The sequence below is a fragment of the Procambarus clarkii genome, chromosome 27 (assembly GCF_040958095.1).
Source record: "Procambarus clarkii isolate CNS0578487 chromosome 27, FALCON_Pclarkii_2.0, whole genome shotgun sequence".
NCBI classification, from domain to species: domain Eukaryota; kingdom Metazoa; phylum Arthropoda; class Malacostraca; order Decapoda; family Cambaridae; genus Procambarus; species Procambarus clarkii.
Genome location: NC_091176.1, coordinates 11,400,425 through 11,416,408, shown reverse-complemented (window position 1 = coordinate 11,416,408; position 15,984 = coordinate 11,400,425). Strand labels below are relative to the sequence as shown.

The 15,984-nt window shown below is 43.4% G+C and overlaps 1 protein-coding gene across 2 annotated transcripts in view; it reads right to left on the bottom strand.

Annotated features, from left to right (window-relative positions):
* LOC123762639 (kielin/chordin-like protein) overlaps positions 1–15,984 on the bottom strand; it is a 92,546-nt gene that overhangs the window by 51,390 nt on the left and 25,172 nt on the right. For both annotated transcript variants that reach the window (XM_069332347.1, XM_069332348.1), the window contains exons 5-8: positions 14,454–14,588; positions 11,450–11,566; positions 5,126–5,260; positions 1,944–2,060 (exon numbers count right to left, since the gene is read on the bottom strand). In XM_069332347.1, the coding sequence (XP_069188448.1) occupies positions 1,944–2,060; positions 5,126–5,260; positions 11,450–11,566; positions 14,454–14,588 (504 nt within the window). The remainder of the gene's footprint in view (positions 1–1,943; positions 2,061–5,125; positions 5,261–11,449; positions 11,567–14,453; positions 14,589–15,984) is intronic.

The following is a 15,984-nucleotide window of genomic DNA, read 5'->3' as shown; positions in this document are numbered from 1 at the left end:
AAAGGCAGATTAAACACAGTCCACTCAAAGAAGTACAAGGATGTTAAATGTTAAGGGAAGAAGCCACCAGAAAGGTAGAGTGAAGTAAAATGGACAATAGCAAGGTTGTGAAAAACTAACTAGGCACACATGCTATTTCCCCACTAGTTGCACCTCCCACCATCAGGTGGCAGCCTTGGGAGCTCCCATTCTGACTGGTGTCGACCCACCAGTCAAGAGCCAACAAAAGGGTACCAACATACCTCAAAGATGAAAGGAAGGATCAGAGAGCCACCGAGAGGTCCACCTGAAAGAGGCGATTCATTAAATTAAAGGCTAATTTTCTGAACGGACTTCTACGGAGGCTCCCTGTGGCCCATCTCGGCACAGAACAAAAAGTAAACGAGATTCACCTGGTATGGAGAAGTGTAAAATCAGATACAGCAAACAAGACAGCAAGAGAGAAACCAGACAATGCACCAGAACCAGAGGCTAACAACCCTAGTATAAAAAATAAATAAATAAAATAAAATGTTTATTTAGGTAAGGTACATACATACAATAAATTTTTACAAAGATTGGTTGACTTATAGGTAGAGCTAGTACATACAATGCCTAAAGCCACTATTACGCAAAGCGTTTCGGGCATGATAAACTTAAATGACAAGCTTAATACTAATTGAGCATAATGAATAGAATGAAAACAAGAAATGAAAACATAGCAGTCTCCGTGGTGTAGTGGTAAGACACTCGCCTGGCGTTCCGCGAGCGCTATGTCATGGGTTCGTATCCTGGCCGGGGAGGATTTACTGGGCGCAATTCCTTAACTGTAGCCTCTGTTTAACGCAACAGTAAAATGTGTACTTGGATGAAAACACGATTCTTCGCGGCAGGGGATCGTATTCCAGGGACCATAGGATTAAGGACTTGCCCGAAACGCTACGCGTACTAGTGGCTGTACAAGAATGTAACAACTCTTGTATATATCTCAAAAAAAAAAAAAAAAAAAAAAAAAAAAAAAAAAAAAAAAAAAAAAATAGATGAAAAAGCAGCACAATATATATAGTATATTCAGAACACTAAGAACAGCATAAAGCCATAAACCAGCAAATAACTGCAGCATGATCCCAGGAAAAAGATGGTGCCATGGAAGAACAAGGAGGGCCCAGACAATGGACCCAAAAAGCCTGAACAACAATACTCAACCACCAAAGATTTATTTTTTCATATACACAAGAAGGTACATTGGGTTAATGAGAGTACATAGCATTGATGTCTTTACATTCTTGCGAAGCCACTAACACAGCATTTTGGGCAGGTCCTTGTGTAAGCAAGTATTGTGTAATGCTCAGGCAGGTCCATGAATCAAAAGTAACTCCATTTGGCTCCAGACAGCCAAAAGGCAACCACAGAGATAGTGAGCTGGAAATCAAGCCACAGAAAGAAAACCATCAATTCCAGTGCAAAGGCAGAAGAGCACTTTAGGGCCATCAAAAGTCTTGCAGAACCAACAATATGATGCATCGATGACTGCCCACTCTGAGAACTGATGGAAGTGAGAAAATTGCCCATGACAACACACAACATTACCCACAAGGATACTACAAAACAGTTGAGCACAGCCCAAGAAAGGGCCTAACACAATGAACACCAATTAAGAAAGTGAAATGCTAGGAAGAAGTCAGAACAGAGCATGAGCACAGAGCCCAGAGAAAATGTGGATACCACAAAGCAAGCCACACCATAAACTTGCTGAGCACCTGTACAAGAGAAACCAACCAGCCACCTGGAGAAGTCAGGAGGACCTTCCTCTTGCCTAGTGTAGACAAGTACTGATGGTACCTAGGACACAAAAACCAAATACATGTAATCAGCAAGAAATATCAAGACACTTGACACATCAATGGACATGTATTACCAAGGGATTATAATTTTAGAATTTCAAGTATTCATCAGAATCTTACTGCACAATTTGTCGGTGCAAGCAGCCGAGCCATTAATGCAGGTGCACCAGTTACAGTTGTCCATTTTCCATCTAGAGCCGTCAACACACACAGGCTCCCCAGGTGGGTGCTCATAATCTGTATGAAAAAATATTTTAGAAAGAAGTAAATTACTTTGCAAATAATAATAAAATGCTGAACATGATTAGTGGCTTCATAAAAAGCTACTATTGAATGTAATGAAATTCCCCTTTCTGGCACGTCCTTGGTGTTAGCTGCCTGCGTTGTTCCCACCCAATTCAATCCAAGCTAGGCCCTTATAAGCCACTACATGTCTCAAAGGGACCACCTTGAGGTTACCTAGAAGGTGATTTCGGGGCTAGCAACCCTGCGGCCAGGTCGTCGACCAGGCCTCCTCGTTGCCGAGTTGGTCAACCAGGCTGTTGGATGTGGCTGCGTGCAGCCTGACGTACGAGTAACAGCCTGGTTGATCAGATATCCTTTAAAGGTGTTTGTCAAGTCCTCTTTTGAACACTGACGGGTCGGCCAGTTATGCCCCTTATGTGTAGTGGAAGCGTGTTTTGGCCTGTGAAACTACAGGCCAAAACCTGGCCCCCACCTCTGTAGAAGACTTAGGCAAAGTGGATACTAAATCACTGTAGCAAAAGTATTGTACCTATCGTACTGGCTGGAGTTGTTGCTGTAATAGATGGATGCTCACTTCATTATTACCATTTTTATGACCGACATATCATCAGTGACTCTTGTATACAGGTGGGTGTAATGTACAGTACTCATATTTCCTCTGTTCTAGCTCTAGTTTATATGCAGTTTGCTTACTGTTTATCAAGATAAAATAAGATTACCTTATTGTTAAATAAGATAATTTATTTAATGAACGCGAGGCATCTAGAAGTTGTATTTGTAGTGGAAGTAGTTGTTAATGTGGTAATTACAGCACTGGTTCCAGTGCTTATCCATGTCTACAGAGCAAACTAACTTGAGGGGCCCCATCTCTGTTACTGTGGTTGGTGAATTTATACTTCCTGATGTTCCAGTAATGCATATACATGTAGCTGAGAGTCGTGTTTGCTTCTACCACCAAGGGCTCAACTGTATTTTATGAAATGATTAGAAAATACATGAAAGTAATTCCTTACACTGCTTTGGTTCATTTGCATATCCAGTTTCTACCTATGCCAAGGGCTGTGCTTCAGAATAAGCTAAGCAAGTTACAGTTTAGGGCCTTAAGTAAAGGTGCGTCTATATCTAAATTGTGTGTTTTCCATTATTACATTTTTATTATAATTTATATGCAAGTAATGACCGTTTGTAAGGAAAGCAGGAAAGAAAATGCAAACCAAAATTGAAAATGTACACCTGGGTAAATACTGGTTCGGTAACAGGGTTGTCGATTTGTGTAACCAATTACCGCATAATGTGGTGGAGGTGGGGTCCCTTGCTTGTTTCAAATGTGGGTTGGACATGTAAACAAGTCCGATTGGATGGTTATAAATAGGAGCTGCCTTTTATGGGCCAATAGGCCTTCTGCAGTTACCTATATTTGTTATTATCTTTTCTTCCCCCATTATTACATTTTTATTATAATTTATACTTAAGTAATAATTTCTTTTTCAGAAAAGCAGGAAAGAAAATGTAAACTGAATTATTTCTTATGTTTTAACAGTGTATGCATGTAATATTTCATCAGCTGCAACATTGTGTCAGTTGAAATGGTTTATCAGTCTTATTTTTTATCAAAAGATCATTTATCAGTTGCAAATCGATGATTTCTGACATTATCAATGTTAATATGTTGTAGTTTGTAAATTACATTTTATTTTCAAACAATTACAACTTTACAAGAGAATTTTACTCACAGGAATTCAATGCATTCACTCACTAATTACTAGGAGCTAATTTCTAGTACTATTTTCTTAAACAATAAATTTCTTTAAACTTGATAATTAAAAGCAAATACTGTATCTAGAAGGATCAAACAAAGCAGCCCTATCCCCAACCCGCACTGATCTGTTATGCACCTGTTGATGTATTATTGTCAAGTTCACTTTTGCACCGCAACTTATTATAGGACATTGTCACAATGTCTATGGTCACAAAAACCACCAGAATTACTCAAATGTCTGCCTTGTACATATTTGGACAAGCATACCATCTCCAATAACCTTGCGAATACTGTAATTATTACCATACAGTATTTTTTCAATTATAAAACCACCACTAGAAACTGAAGAATAACTTCAGACTGCATGGCAGTCTCTTAACAATTACCATGTAGGGCCTCTACAGCTTCCCATAGTTTAGGATCTCACAAAGTATAACTCCAGACCTGGCTGTGGCCCCGACGACAAAACCACAGTTGCTCCCCATTGATGACAATATTAAAGTACAGTACTGTATTGCATATACTATACTATCTCTGCACAATGTTCACTAGGACATCTGAATAGTGCACCACGTGTCATGACTAGAGACAGTCAAACTTTAATGTAAAAATGTTTTAATTTGCATAATGGAGAGTTAGTAATTAGAGACATTGCTAAGGTGACATGCTGTATGCAAAATTAGACTCTTTAGATGCAAATGGGAGGCATCGTAAATATTCATAGCAAAACATAGGCAAAAATTAACAGGGTAGGCTAGGCTTATGGTGAACATCATTCTGTCTATTATTAATTCTTATTATACTGCATTGCATATGAGAAATGATTGATTACCATGAAATATATGGTATTCCTTTTTTGAAACTGATATTTTATGTAAATTCTGCATACTGAAATTGAGAATTTTCTGGTTCCATTATAATCAATACTGCACCAGTGTATCGTGGTTATATGTAGCCATTTCTTCTTTGTAAATATAGTATTAATTTATTATAGGTACTTTAGTTAGTCTTGCTTATATTACCTTTGACACACTCTTGGATGACAATTTTTACATTATTTGATTTGCTTATAGGCTGGGTTAGGGGCTAGGCCTGAAGGCGATATTTAGGCATTCATTATAGTTGACTGGCGTAATATAACATTTGCCCGAAGCACTGTTACATTGCAAGAATGTAAGAACACCAATGAATCTTTAGATGCAAATGGGAGGCATGGTACACCCATAACCCAATATACCTTCTTTTAAATAAATTTGTAAAACAAGGAGCAACAAAGAAATCTGGAGGAACAACTTACTGTCAGGACATCCCATTAGTGTGCATCCTGCAATGCCCGTTTCCCCACAAAAACACCAGTTGCACTCATCCTTCCACCTAGAGTCGGGTGTGCACATAGCATCGTCAGGAAGGCTTCCATTAGGTACACTCTTCTCTGTAATAGAAAGGAAATCAACAATTCTTATTTTTTTATATGAAGTAAATTTTAACATGATACAAATGAGTATGCATAGGTACACAATTATAGTAATATTATTAATTACTCCACAATATAACTAATGTGAAACCACTAAATGCGTAATTTACATTGGTAAATTATTAATAAGTTTAATAGGGTGACCTCTAATACTAAACAAGAAGGAAGTCAATATATCTGAATTGTTAAAAAAGGTTATTAAATGATTTAGGCAAGTAATTCTTAATAATGAAAGGCACAGAGTTAAATATAGCTTAGAGAAGATAAATGATACAATCCTATTGAGGCACTGTACTTAGAGTACCATTATAGAGGTATTCTTTGCAAACCTGACAAAGTACTGTACTGTATTAATTTTGACCTTTGTAAATCAAAAGTATTATTACACTAAACACTAACCTCATAATCTATGAAATTACACGCCAAATACTGCACCTACATCACCTAGCTCCAGCAATTTCAGGTACTGGACTGAAACTAATTATGTATTAACTAAAACTTCCGAGCAACAGATGTGACAAACCAGTACTACAGGACAAAGTTTGGCCATTATTTTCTTTCACCCGATGCCTTCGATCACCCAGGAGTCAGATGACTTGTGGGATGCAGCCTGGGAAATGTCAGTTGTTACAGAGGGACCTCAATAAGCCCAACAGGCTTTTTGTCCCCAACTATGAAAACCAATAATAAAGAGATACTTTAATATTGCCCTATGCCAACCAAACAGCCCATAAGTTGTTAAATTTCTCAGGTGCATGGACATCTGTATACTTATGTCTATGGTCACAAAAACCACCAGAATTACTCAAATGTCTGCCTTGAACATATTTGGACAAGCATACCATCTCCAATAACCTTGCGAATACTGTAATTATTACCATATACAGTATACAAGGTCAAACCTACCCCCAGGACCAAAAGAGCAGAAACCCCTGCGCCGGAGGAGAGCATGAAGCTCCCCTACCCGGCCCCCCAGAGGCCAATGCCAACAAAAACAAAGCCTTGGAAAAACAATCTGGAACCAAAGGGGCCACCACAAACCATGGAGAGGAAAGATACGAGAGCACCCTGTCCAAGGACCAGGACAGATCAGGAGGCACACGAGCAGGCCGTAGGTGAAACATAGCACGGGAAACCTTACGAAACGGGGCGGATATGACGTCCACCCCGAAAGCTAGCTTGAGAGGCTCTGCCAGCGCCGCACAATACGAGGCGACAGTATTAGGCATCAAATGCCAGTCCTGAAAAAGCCAAGAAAGAAAGGACAAGACAACCCGATCCAAAAGAAAAGAGCCTATGAAGAGCCAGAAAATGGCAAAAAGAACGCCAGGAAACTTCATACTGTCGCCGAGACGAAGCTCTCAGGTGGGACACCATCAACGAAGTCACTATCACCATAGAAATCATGATACACCCGCATCAAAGAGACCAGACGCGAAGAGTAGATGAGAAGTTTGAACCAGCCCTGTACTGGACCGGGCGGACCTGCTGAACGAGGCAGAGCCGCGGGGTAACATCCCGGGTTTGGGCACCGAGCCAATAGCATCGGAAACCAAGGCTGGGCCGGCCACCTACGGGCAACAAGGACTACTCCCGCTGGGAATGTCTCCAACCGAACCAGAACCCGAAGCAACAGCTGGACCGGGGGGGGCTGGACCGGGATGGAGGAAGAGGTACAGGTAACCCCACCTCGACCAGTCCTGCCGAAAGTCATCCACTGCGAATGCCTCGCAGTCGAGGAAGGGCGTCACATAAGTTGGGAGACACCGAGACCACGCCGACACGAAGAGGTCCACATCTGGGAGACCGTACGTCTGGCAGATACAATGAAATGAGTCTTCGTCGACTGTCCACTCCGTGGACAGGGGATGGAAGCGTGACAGACCGTCCGCCAGAACGTTGGACACTCCCCGGACATTAACCGCATGGAGAGCCAAACCCCGAGAATCCAGCAGACGAACCACTAAGAGACCAACCCCAAAGAGCAAAGGACCGAAGAGAACCCCCGCGGTTCAGGCAATGAACCACTGGAGAACAGTCCGAATGGAGGCGAATGGTCGATCCCCGAGCGACCCGAACCGTGTTGTGAGCCCGACGGAAGGACGGACTCCACCGTCCCTGGCCTGCCTGGTGAGCACTGGTCACAAAGCCCCAGCAGAGAGACGATGCGTCTGTGAGCACATCGAGCGAGGGCTCGGGAAGGCGCCAAAGCACCGAACCCTGAAGAGGAAGCCGGTGATGCAGCAACCGACACAACGCCCCCGGAGGACGAACCCAATGATCGCGAGAGAGGTGGAAGGGACGTCCCGAAGGAACCAAAACAGATGCGGAAGCCAAACCTGAACAGGCGGGTAGACTAGCACGGCAAAGTTCAGACTCTTGCATAACTGCTCGAGCAACCGCCGAGTGACCTGGGACTCCCTCAGAAACAATCGGTGGTGGTCCTGCAGCCGCAACAACGCCTCTGGAGGGAGAGACAAGGAAGTGGTCTGAGAATCCCAAACAAGACCCAGCCAGGTCCGAACCTGGGACGGAACCAGATGGGACTTCCTCCATTTCACCAGGAACCCAAACCTGGCGAGCTGGGGAAGAACCATATCCCTGGCGAGCAGACAAGCTGACCAACTGGGAGCCCACACCAGCCTGTCGTCGAGGTAGGCCAAAACCCGAACCCCTAGAAGACTCTGACGGGTCACCACAACCCGTGTCAGACGCATGAAAACATGAGGTGCCATTTTCAAGCCAAAAGGTAGGCATCGAAAATGGTAAGCGTGGCGCCCCACCACGAAACCTAACCAGTCCCTGAACCCCGGATGAATAGGAACGTGCCAATAGGCGTCCTTGAGGTCCAGGGACACCATCCAGGCACCCGGCTCCAACAGAAACGGACCTGAGACAGTAGTCATCTGAAAGGAGGGGCAAGGAATCCAAGGGGTTCAGACGGGACAAGTCCAGAATAAACCTCAGATCCGCACAGTCCCGTTTTATTGGAAACAGACGGGAAACCCACCTGAGGGATGTAGTTGTTTTGACCACGCCCAAGCACACCCACTCCAAGATGACTTTACAAAACGCAGGAGAAGAAACCTGCCCTGTTAGCCCCAAACCCCCCAAAGGAGGACGAGTCGCCCAATGCCACCGCAGGCCGGATGACACGACCGAAAAGGCCCCACAAATCGTGGGACCAAGCGCGAGCAAACAGAGCGAGCCTCCCCCCCCTCCTCCCATCGCCCCGTCAACGGGGCGAACAGCGAAAGGGCCAACACCCCTTACGAGAACCCAAACATCGAACAGGGCAATCACTGTGCTGACCAGATGACGCTGGCCTCGAAGGGAACAATGGCTCAAACTGGCACCAATAGCCCACCACGACCAGCGGAACCCGGAACCCTGGCACGACCCCTCCGAAACTGCCGAGAACAGCCGCTTTAGAGAATCAACAAGTCCGCCATAGGACAACTGGACGAAGCCGCATGCAGAAACAGAGACCGCAGTCTCTGCAAACAGCAACGGACAAAACAGAGATGAAAACCTAAGAGCCAGGGCCCAAGCGGATTGCAAAGAAAGGGCGAGCACATCCTGATGGCACACGAGGCGAGAAGCAAAAAAAAAACAGACATCGCTTCCTTCAGGATGGGCGCAAAGAGCTTGAACAGTGCAGCTGATGCCCTAGGTGCCGAAGTCAGCGCCCCAGACGAAGGCCCTTCACTCAACGCACCCACATCCTCCTCAAGCCAAGCAGAAGATGGCTTGAGAAGGGAAAAGGAACGCAAGACCAAAGCCAAATGCCCACGGGCGTGCAACTCCTCTGCAACCAACGAAGCCGAAAGCTGAGGAACCTGAACGTGAAGCTGGAAAAGGCCAACATCCCGAGAGAGCACGGGAGCGAACAAGCACGCATTAAGGTGCTCAAACTCGCCCCCAAGTAAACCTGCATAAAAGTAGAAGTTTCCCGCCAATCTAGCATGCGGGTCTGACAGAACCCATGCCACGCCCCTAACGAAAAGAAAGGACAGTCTGCCAGCCAGGAAGACTCTGGAACCTACAAACGCAGCCAAAAAACGGGAAGAAGAACCGAACTCAAATGAGGACGGATCCATTGCAGAGGCATAACCCGGGTCTCGCAAGAGGTATGCAGCAAGAGCTTCCCGAGCCACCTTCGCGGAGATACAGGAAGTAGAAAACCTCTGGAAAGACGGATCCGAGGTACCCAAAGGTGCCTGGAACCGAACCCGGGAAGGAGCCAAACCCAAATCATACTCATACAGGGAAGGGGGGTAAGAAAATCCCTCCCCCCTGCAACCCGCAAGGGAGGCAAAAGCACCCAAGCGGGATCACACGGAGCCCAAGGCCCCCAGGTTAACTCCTGCCCAGCCCCAGGATTCCCCACGTTGGGACCCGGGGCAGAGCCGTCCTCCAAACCCTCTACCCCTGAAGAAACAGTCGAGTCCAAGGGAAAGGCAGACAAGAAGGGGGTCTGCTGATGGGACCCAGAAGCCTCGGCAGGAGGAACCGGCTCAAATGCCTCCATCCCCGTCCCGGATGGGGCAGCCCCAAGTGTCATTACCAACTAAACCCTGTGCCGAGGCTGAAACCCTCAGACGTTTTGGAGCCAGACACAGGAGGGGGGGGGGGGAAAGGTGCAGGAAGAACTACAGGGGAAGGACCTCGGGGCGCTGCAGGAGCCGAAGTCAAAGTGACTAACGCCCCCAGGTCATGGTCCCAAAAACCAAAACGGGGCAGCCTCGGGGCATATGGGTGGGAAACCAACCTAGCGCATTGCAATAACCTAAACCTAACATGCAACGCTGATGCTGCCTGTACCCTAACAGGAACATCCTCAGTAAAACTGGAGCACAAGCAGAGAACATGACTCGCAAGACTCCGGGTCAAAGGTGTCGTTGACCCAACAGGCAGCATGACTGAGGCAAAACAGGCGATTGTCACCCTGAGACAAGGGCACACTGCAACCTTCAAACCCGCACAAGGCAGGCTGGAACTCTGGAGACGCATCCATGGGTCCCCGAGCCCCGACAGGGGTTTCCAGGGCCCGTAGGGTAACAACTATGGGAAGCCCGGGCACAGTGTTGCTAACCGGTTAAGAAACCCAAACAAACAAGGGTAGATGATAACACTGAAAATCCCCTGGGACGTGTACAAGCACGGGGGCCTAGCACAGGGCCACCAAAACAATATCATTGGAACTATAAACCCACAAGGCAGAACCTCCACCAGGCAAACAAAAACAAAAGAAAAATCCTGCAAAAGTACACCGTCTCCAGAGGCAACAAGAACCAGTCGCCACTTAGGTGGCAGGCCGCGCAACACCTTGACGCCCTAACCAGCACACCACCACTCCCTACCCAAGGTCAAACAAGGGCCCCCCCAAGCCCCAGCTGGCCCCAAGGGCGAGGCAAATGCAGAGCAGCAAGAACCCCTACGGGAGCGGTTCCCGAACGCCCCAGGGAAGATAACCCTGACACGCAGGGGCAGTACTCACAGGGGGCCTAGGGAAGGAAGCCCTTAGGTGCATGCAGCCCTGGCACTGATGAGGTACTCCTGGCCACCGCACAAAGACAGCAGAGAACACCACATGAGGCAAACACTGCCCAGGAATTTAAGACCAGAGAAGCGTCTATCCCGGTTGACACTAGCTTACGAACTGAAGGCAGCCGGCGCGGTGAGGTCCGGGGCCCTTCCTCCCCCTCCCTTGGAGGGGAGGGCTGTGCTGACAGCCGGCACGGCAGTAAATTGATTGATTGTTTCCTTGGGATTGTAGGGAGTTTCTACCTCTGTTTGGTTTTTTGTTGATTTTTACCATGTGGGGTTTGTTTTGTTATGCTTACCTTTCTGGGTGCCTGACCCCGGTCGATGGCAGATAAGGAAAACCCCTAACCATAATGGGGTTTTCCAGGGCCATTGTTCCCTGAAACCTCTCTGAAGGGGCCAGGTTCTGGCACTGGTCCCTGGTAGGTCTGAACTCCATAGCTAATGTCCCGGTCTAACATAACATACATTAGCCCAATAAGCTCCAGGGAGCCGTAGGGGTTCCCCACAGAAAATATCAAGACACTGTTGACACATCAATGGACATGTATTACCAACGGATTTCAATTTTAGGGTTTTAAGTATTCATCAGAATCTTACTACACAATTTGTCGGTGCAAGCAGCCGAGCCATTAATGCAGGTGCACCAGTTACAGTTGTCCATTTTCCATCTAGAGCCGTCAACACACACAGGCTCCCCAGGTGGGTGCTCATAATCTGTATGAAAAAATATTTTAAAAAGAAGTAAATTACTTTGCAAATAATAATAAAATGATGAATGTGATTAGTGGCTTCATAAAAAGCTACTATTGAATGTAATGAAATACCTCTTTCTGGCACGTCCTTGGTGTTAGCTGCCAGAGTTGTTCCCACCCAATTCAATCCAAGCTAGGCCCTTATAAGCCACTATATGTCTCAAAGGGACCACCTTGAGGTTACCTAGAAGGTGATTTCGGGGCTTAGCAACCCTGCGGCCTGGTCGTCGACCAGGCCTCCTCGTTGCCGAGGTGGTCAACCAGGCTGTTGGATGTGGCTGCGTGCAGCCTGACGTACGAGTAACAGCCTGGTTGATCAGATATCCTTTAAAGGTGTTTGTCAAGTCCTCTCTTGAACACTGACGGGTCGGCCAGTTATGCCCCTTATGTGTAGTGGAAGCGTGTTTTGGCCTGTGAAACTACAGGCCAAAACCTGGCCCCCACCTCTATAGAAGACTTAGGCACAGTGGATACTAAATCACTGTAGCAAAAGTATTGTACCTATCGTACTGGCTGGAGTTGTTGCTGTAATAGATGGATGCTCACTTCATTATTACCATTTTTATGACCGACATATCATCAGTGACTCGTGTATACATGTCGCTGTAATGTACAGTACTCTTATTTCTTCTCTGTTCTAGCTCTAGTTCATATGCAGTTTGCTTACTGTTTATCAAGATAAAATAAGATTAGCTTATTGTTAAATAAGATAATTTATTTAATGAACGCGAGGCATCTAGAAGTTGTATTTGTAGTGGAAGTAGTTGTTAATGTGGTAATTACAGCACTGGTTCCAGTGCTTATCCATGTCTACAGAGCAAACTAACTTGAGGGGCCCCATCTCTGTTACTGTGGTTGGTGAATTTATACTTCCTGATGTTCCAGTAATGCATATACATGTAGCTGAGAGTCGTGTTTGCTTCTACCACCAAGGGCTCAACTGTATTTTATGAAATGATTAGAAAATACATGAAAGTAATTCCTTACACTGCTTTGGCTCATTTGCATATCCAGTTTCTACCTATGCCAAGGGCTGTGCTTCAGAATAAGCTAAGCAAGTTACAGTTTAGGGCCTTAAGTAAAGGTGCGTCTATATCTAAATTGTGTGTTTTCCATTATTACATTTTTATTATAATTTATATGCAAGTAATGACCGTTTGTAAGGAAAGCAGGAAAGAAAATGCAAACCAAAATTGAAAATGTACACCTGGGTAAATACTGGTTCGGTAACTAGGTTGTCGATTTGTGCAACCAATTACTGCATAATGTGGTGGAGGTGGGGTCCCTTGATTGTTTCAAATGTGGGTTGGACATGTAAACAAGTCCGATTGGATGGTTATAAATAGGAGCTGCCTTTTATGAGCCAATAGGCCTTCTGCAGTTACCTATATTTTTGTTATCTTTTCTCCCCCCATTATTACATTTTTATTATAATTTATACTTAAGTAATAACTTCTTGTTCAGAACAGCAGAAAAGAAAATGTAAACTGAATTATTTCTTATGTTTTATCAGTGTATGCATGTAATATTTCATCAGCTGCAACATTGTGTCAGTTGAAATGGTTTATCAGTCTTATTTTTTATCAAAAGATCATTTATCAGTTGCAAATCTATGATTTCTGACACTTCATCAATGTTAATATGTTGTAGTTTGTAAATATTTTCAGACAATTACAACTTTACAAGAGAATTTTACTCACAGGAATTCAATACATTCATTCACTCTAATCACTAGGAGGTTATTTCTAGTACTATTTTCTTAAACAATAAATTTCTTTAAACTTGATAATTAAAAGAAAATAATGTATCTAGAAGGATCAAACAAAGCAGCCCTATCCCCAACCCGCACTGAGCTGTTATGCACCTGTTGATGTATTATTCTCAAGTTCACTTTTGCACAGCCTTATTCTCTGTTAACAATTACCATTTAGGGCCTCTACAGCTTCCCATAGTTTAGGACCTCACAAAGTATAACTCCAGACCTGGCTGTGGCCCCGACGACAAAACCACAGTTGCTCCCCATTGATGACAATATTAAAGTACAGTACTGTATTGCATATACTATACTATCTCTGCACAATGTTCATTAGGACATCTGAATAGTGCACCACGTGTCATGACTAGAGACAGTCAAACTTTAATGTAAAAATGTTTTAATTTGCATAATGGAGAGTTAGTAATTAGAGACATTGCTAAGGTGACATGCTGTATGCAAAATTAGACTCTTTAGATGCAAATGGGAGGCATCGTAAATATTCATAGCAAAACATAGGCAAAAATTAACAGGGTAGGCTAGGCTTATGGTTTATTGAACATCATTCAGTGTATTATTGTTAATTCTTATTATACTGCATTACATATGAGAAATGATTGATTACCATGAAATATATAGTATTTCTGGTATCAAATAAACTTTGATAATTTATGCAAAATCTGCATACTGAAATTGGGTATTTTCTGGTTCCATTATAATCAATACTGCACCAGCGTATCGTGGTTATATGTAGCCATTTCTTCTTTGTAAATATAGTATTAATTTATTATAGGTACTTTAGTTAGTCTTGCTTATATTACCTTTGACACACTCTTGGATGACAATTTTTACATTATTTGATTTGCTTATAGGCTGGGTTAGGGGCTAGGCCTGAAGGCGATATTTAGGCATTCATTATAGTTGACTGGCGTAATATAACATTTGCCCGAAGCACTGTTACATTGCAAGAATGTAAGAACACCAATGAATCTTTAGATGCAAATGGGAGGCATGGTACACCCATAACCCAATATACCTTCTTTTAAATAAATTTGTAAAACAAGGAGCAACAAAGAAATCTGGAGGAACAACTTACTGTCAGGACATCCCATTAGTGTGCATCCTGCAATGCCCGTTTCCCCACAAAAACACCAGTTGCACTCGTCCTTCCACCTAGAGTCGGGTGTGCACATAGCATCGTCAGGAAGGCTTCCATTAGGTACACTCTTCTCTGTAATAGAAAGGAAATCAACAATTCTTAATTTTTTATATGAAGTAAATTTTAACATAATACAAATGAGTAAGCATAGGTACACAATTATAGTAATATTATTAATTACTCCACAATATAATGTGAAACCACCCAATGTGTAATTTACATGGGTACATTAATAATAAGTTTAATAGGGTGACCTCTAATACTAAAAGGAAGTTAACATATCTGAATTGTTAAAAAAGGTTATTAAATGATTTAGGCAAGTAATTCTTAATAATGAAAGGCACAGAGTTAAATATAGCTTAGGGAAGATAAGAAATTAGATAAGAAATTATATAATCCTATTGAGGCCCTGTACTTAGAGTATCATTGTAAAGGTGTTCTTTGCAAACCTGACAAAGTACTGTATTCATTTTGACCTTTGTAATCAAAAGTATTATTACACTAAGCATTAATCTTATAATCTATGAAATTACCTGCCAAATTCTGCACCTACATCTACCTCCAGCACGTTCAGGTACTGAACTGCAACTCTTAACTAGAACTTCCGAGCAACAGACTTTACAAAAATCAGTACTGCAGGACGAAGTTTGGCCATTATTTTCTTTCACCCGATGCCTTCGGTCACCCAGGAGTCAAACGACTGTTGTGGGATGCAGCCTGGGAAATGTCTAGTTGTTACAGAAGGACCTCAATAAGCCCAACTGGCTTCTTGTCCCCAACTATGAAAACCAATAATTAAGAGATACTTTAATATTGCTCTATACCAACCAGACAGCTCATAAGTTGATAAATTTCTCAGCTGCATAGGCATCTGTATACTTATGTCTATGATCACAAAAACCACTAGAATTACTCAAATGTGCACCTCCTGCCTTTAACATATTTGGACAAATATAACATCTCCAATAACCTTGGGAATAATTATTACCATATACATACAGTATTTGTTCAATTATAAAACCACCACTAGAAACTGAAGAATAATTTCAGATTGCATGCCAGCTTAAAGTAAGTAACTAAGCTGCCAGTAACAGATTGAAGCATGGAAAAAAGAATCCCAAGGGAGGAATCATTCAACATCTCACCGAACATTATACAGTAGTAAAACCAATGCAACAGTTGTGTTAAAAATATATCTCACCTTGCAAACGTGTTCATTTTTGGAAATGAGTAATCGGCTATTCAAACAAAGGACTTCCAGTAGATTTAGTATACATGGACTTCATTTAAGTGTTTGATTATGTACCACATGAAAGATTGGGAAGGAAATTACAAGCACTTGGGCTAAATGGTAAAATACTAAGAATAGATAAAACAATGGTTAAAAAAAGAAAAGAATATATAATCAAGGAGTCATCCTAAATGGAAATGAATCCTACTAGAGAAATGTGAGTGGGGTACTGCAAAG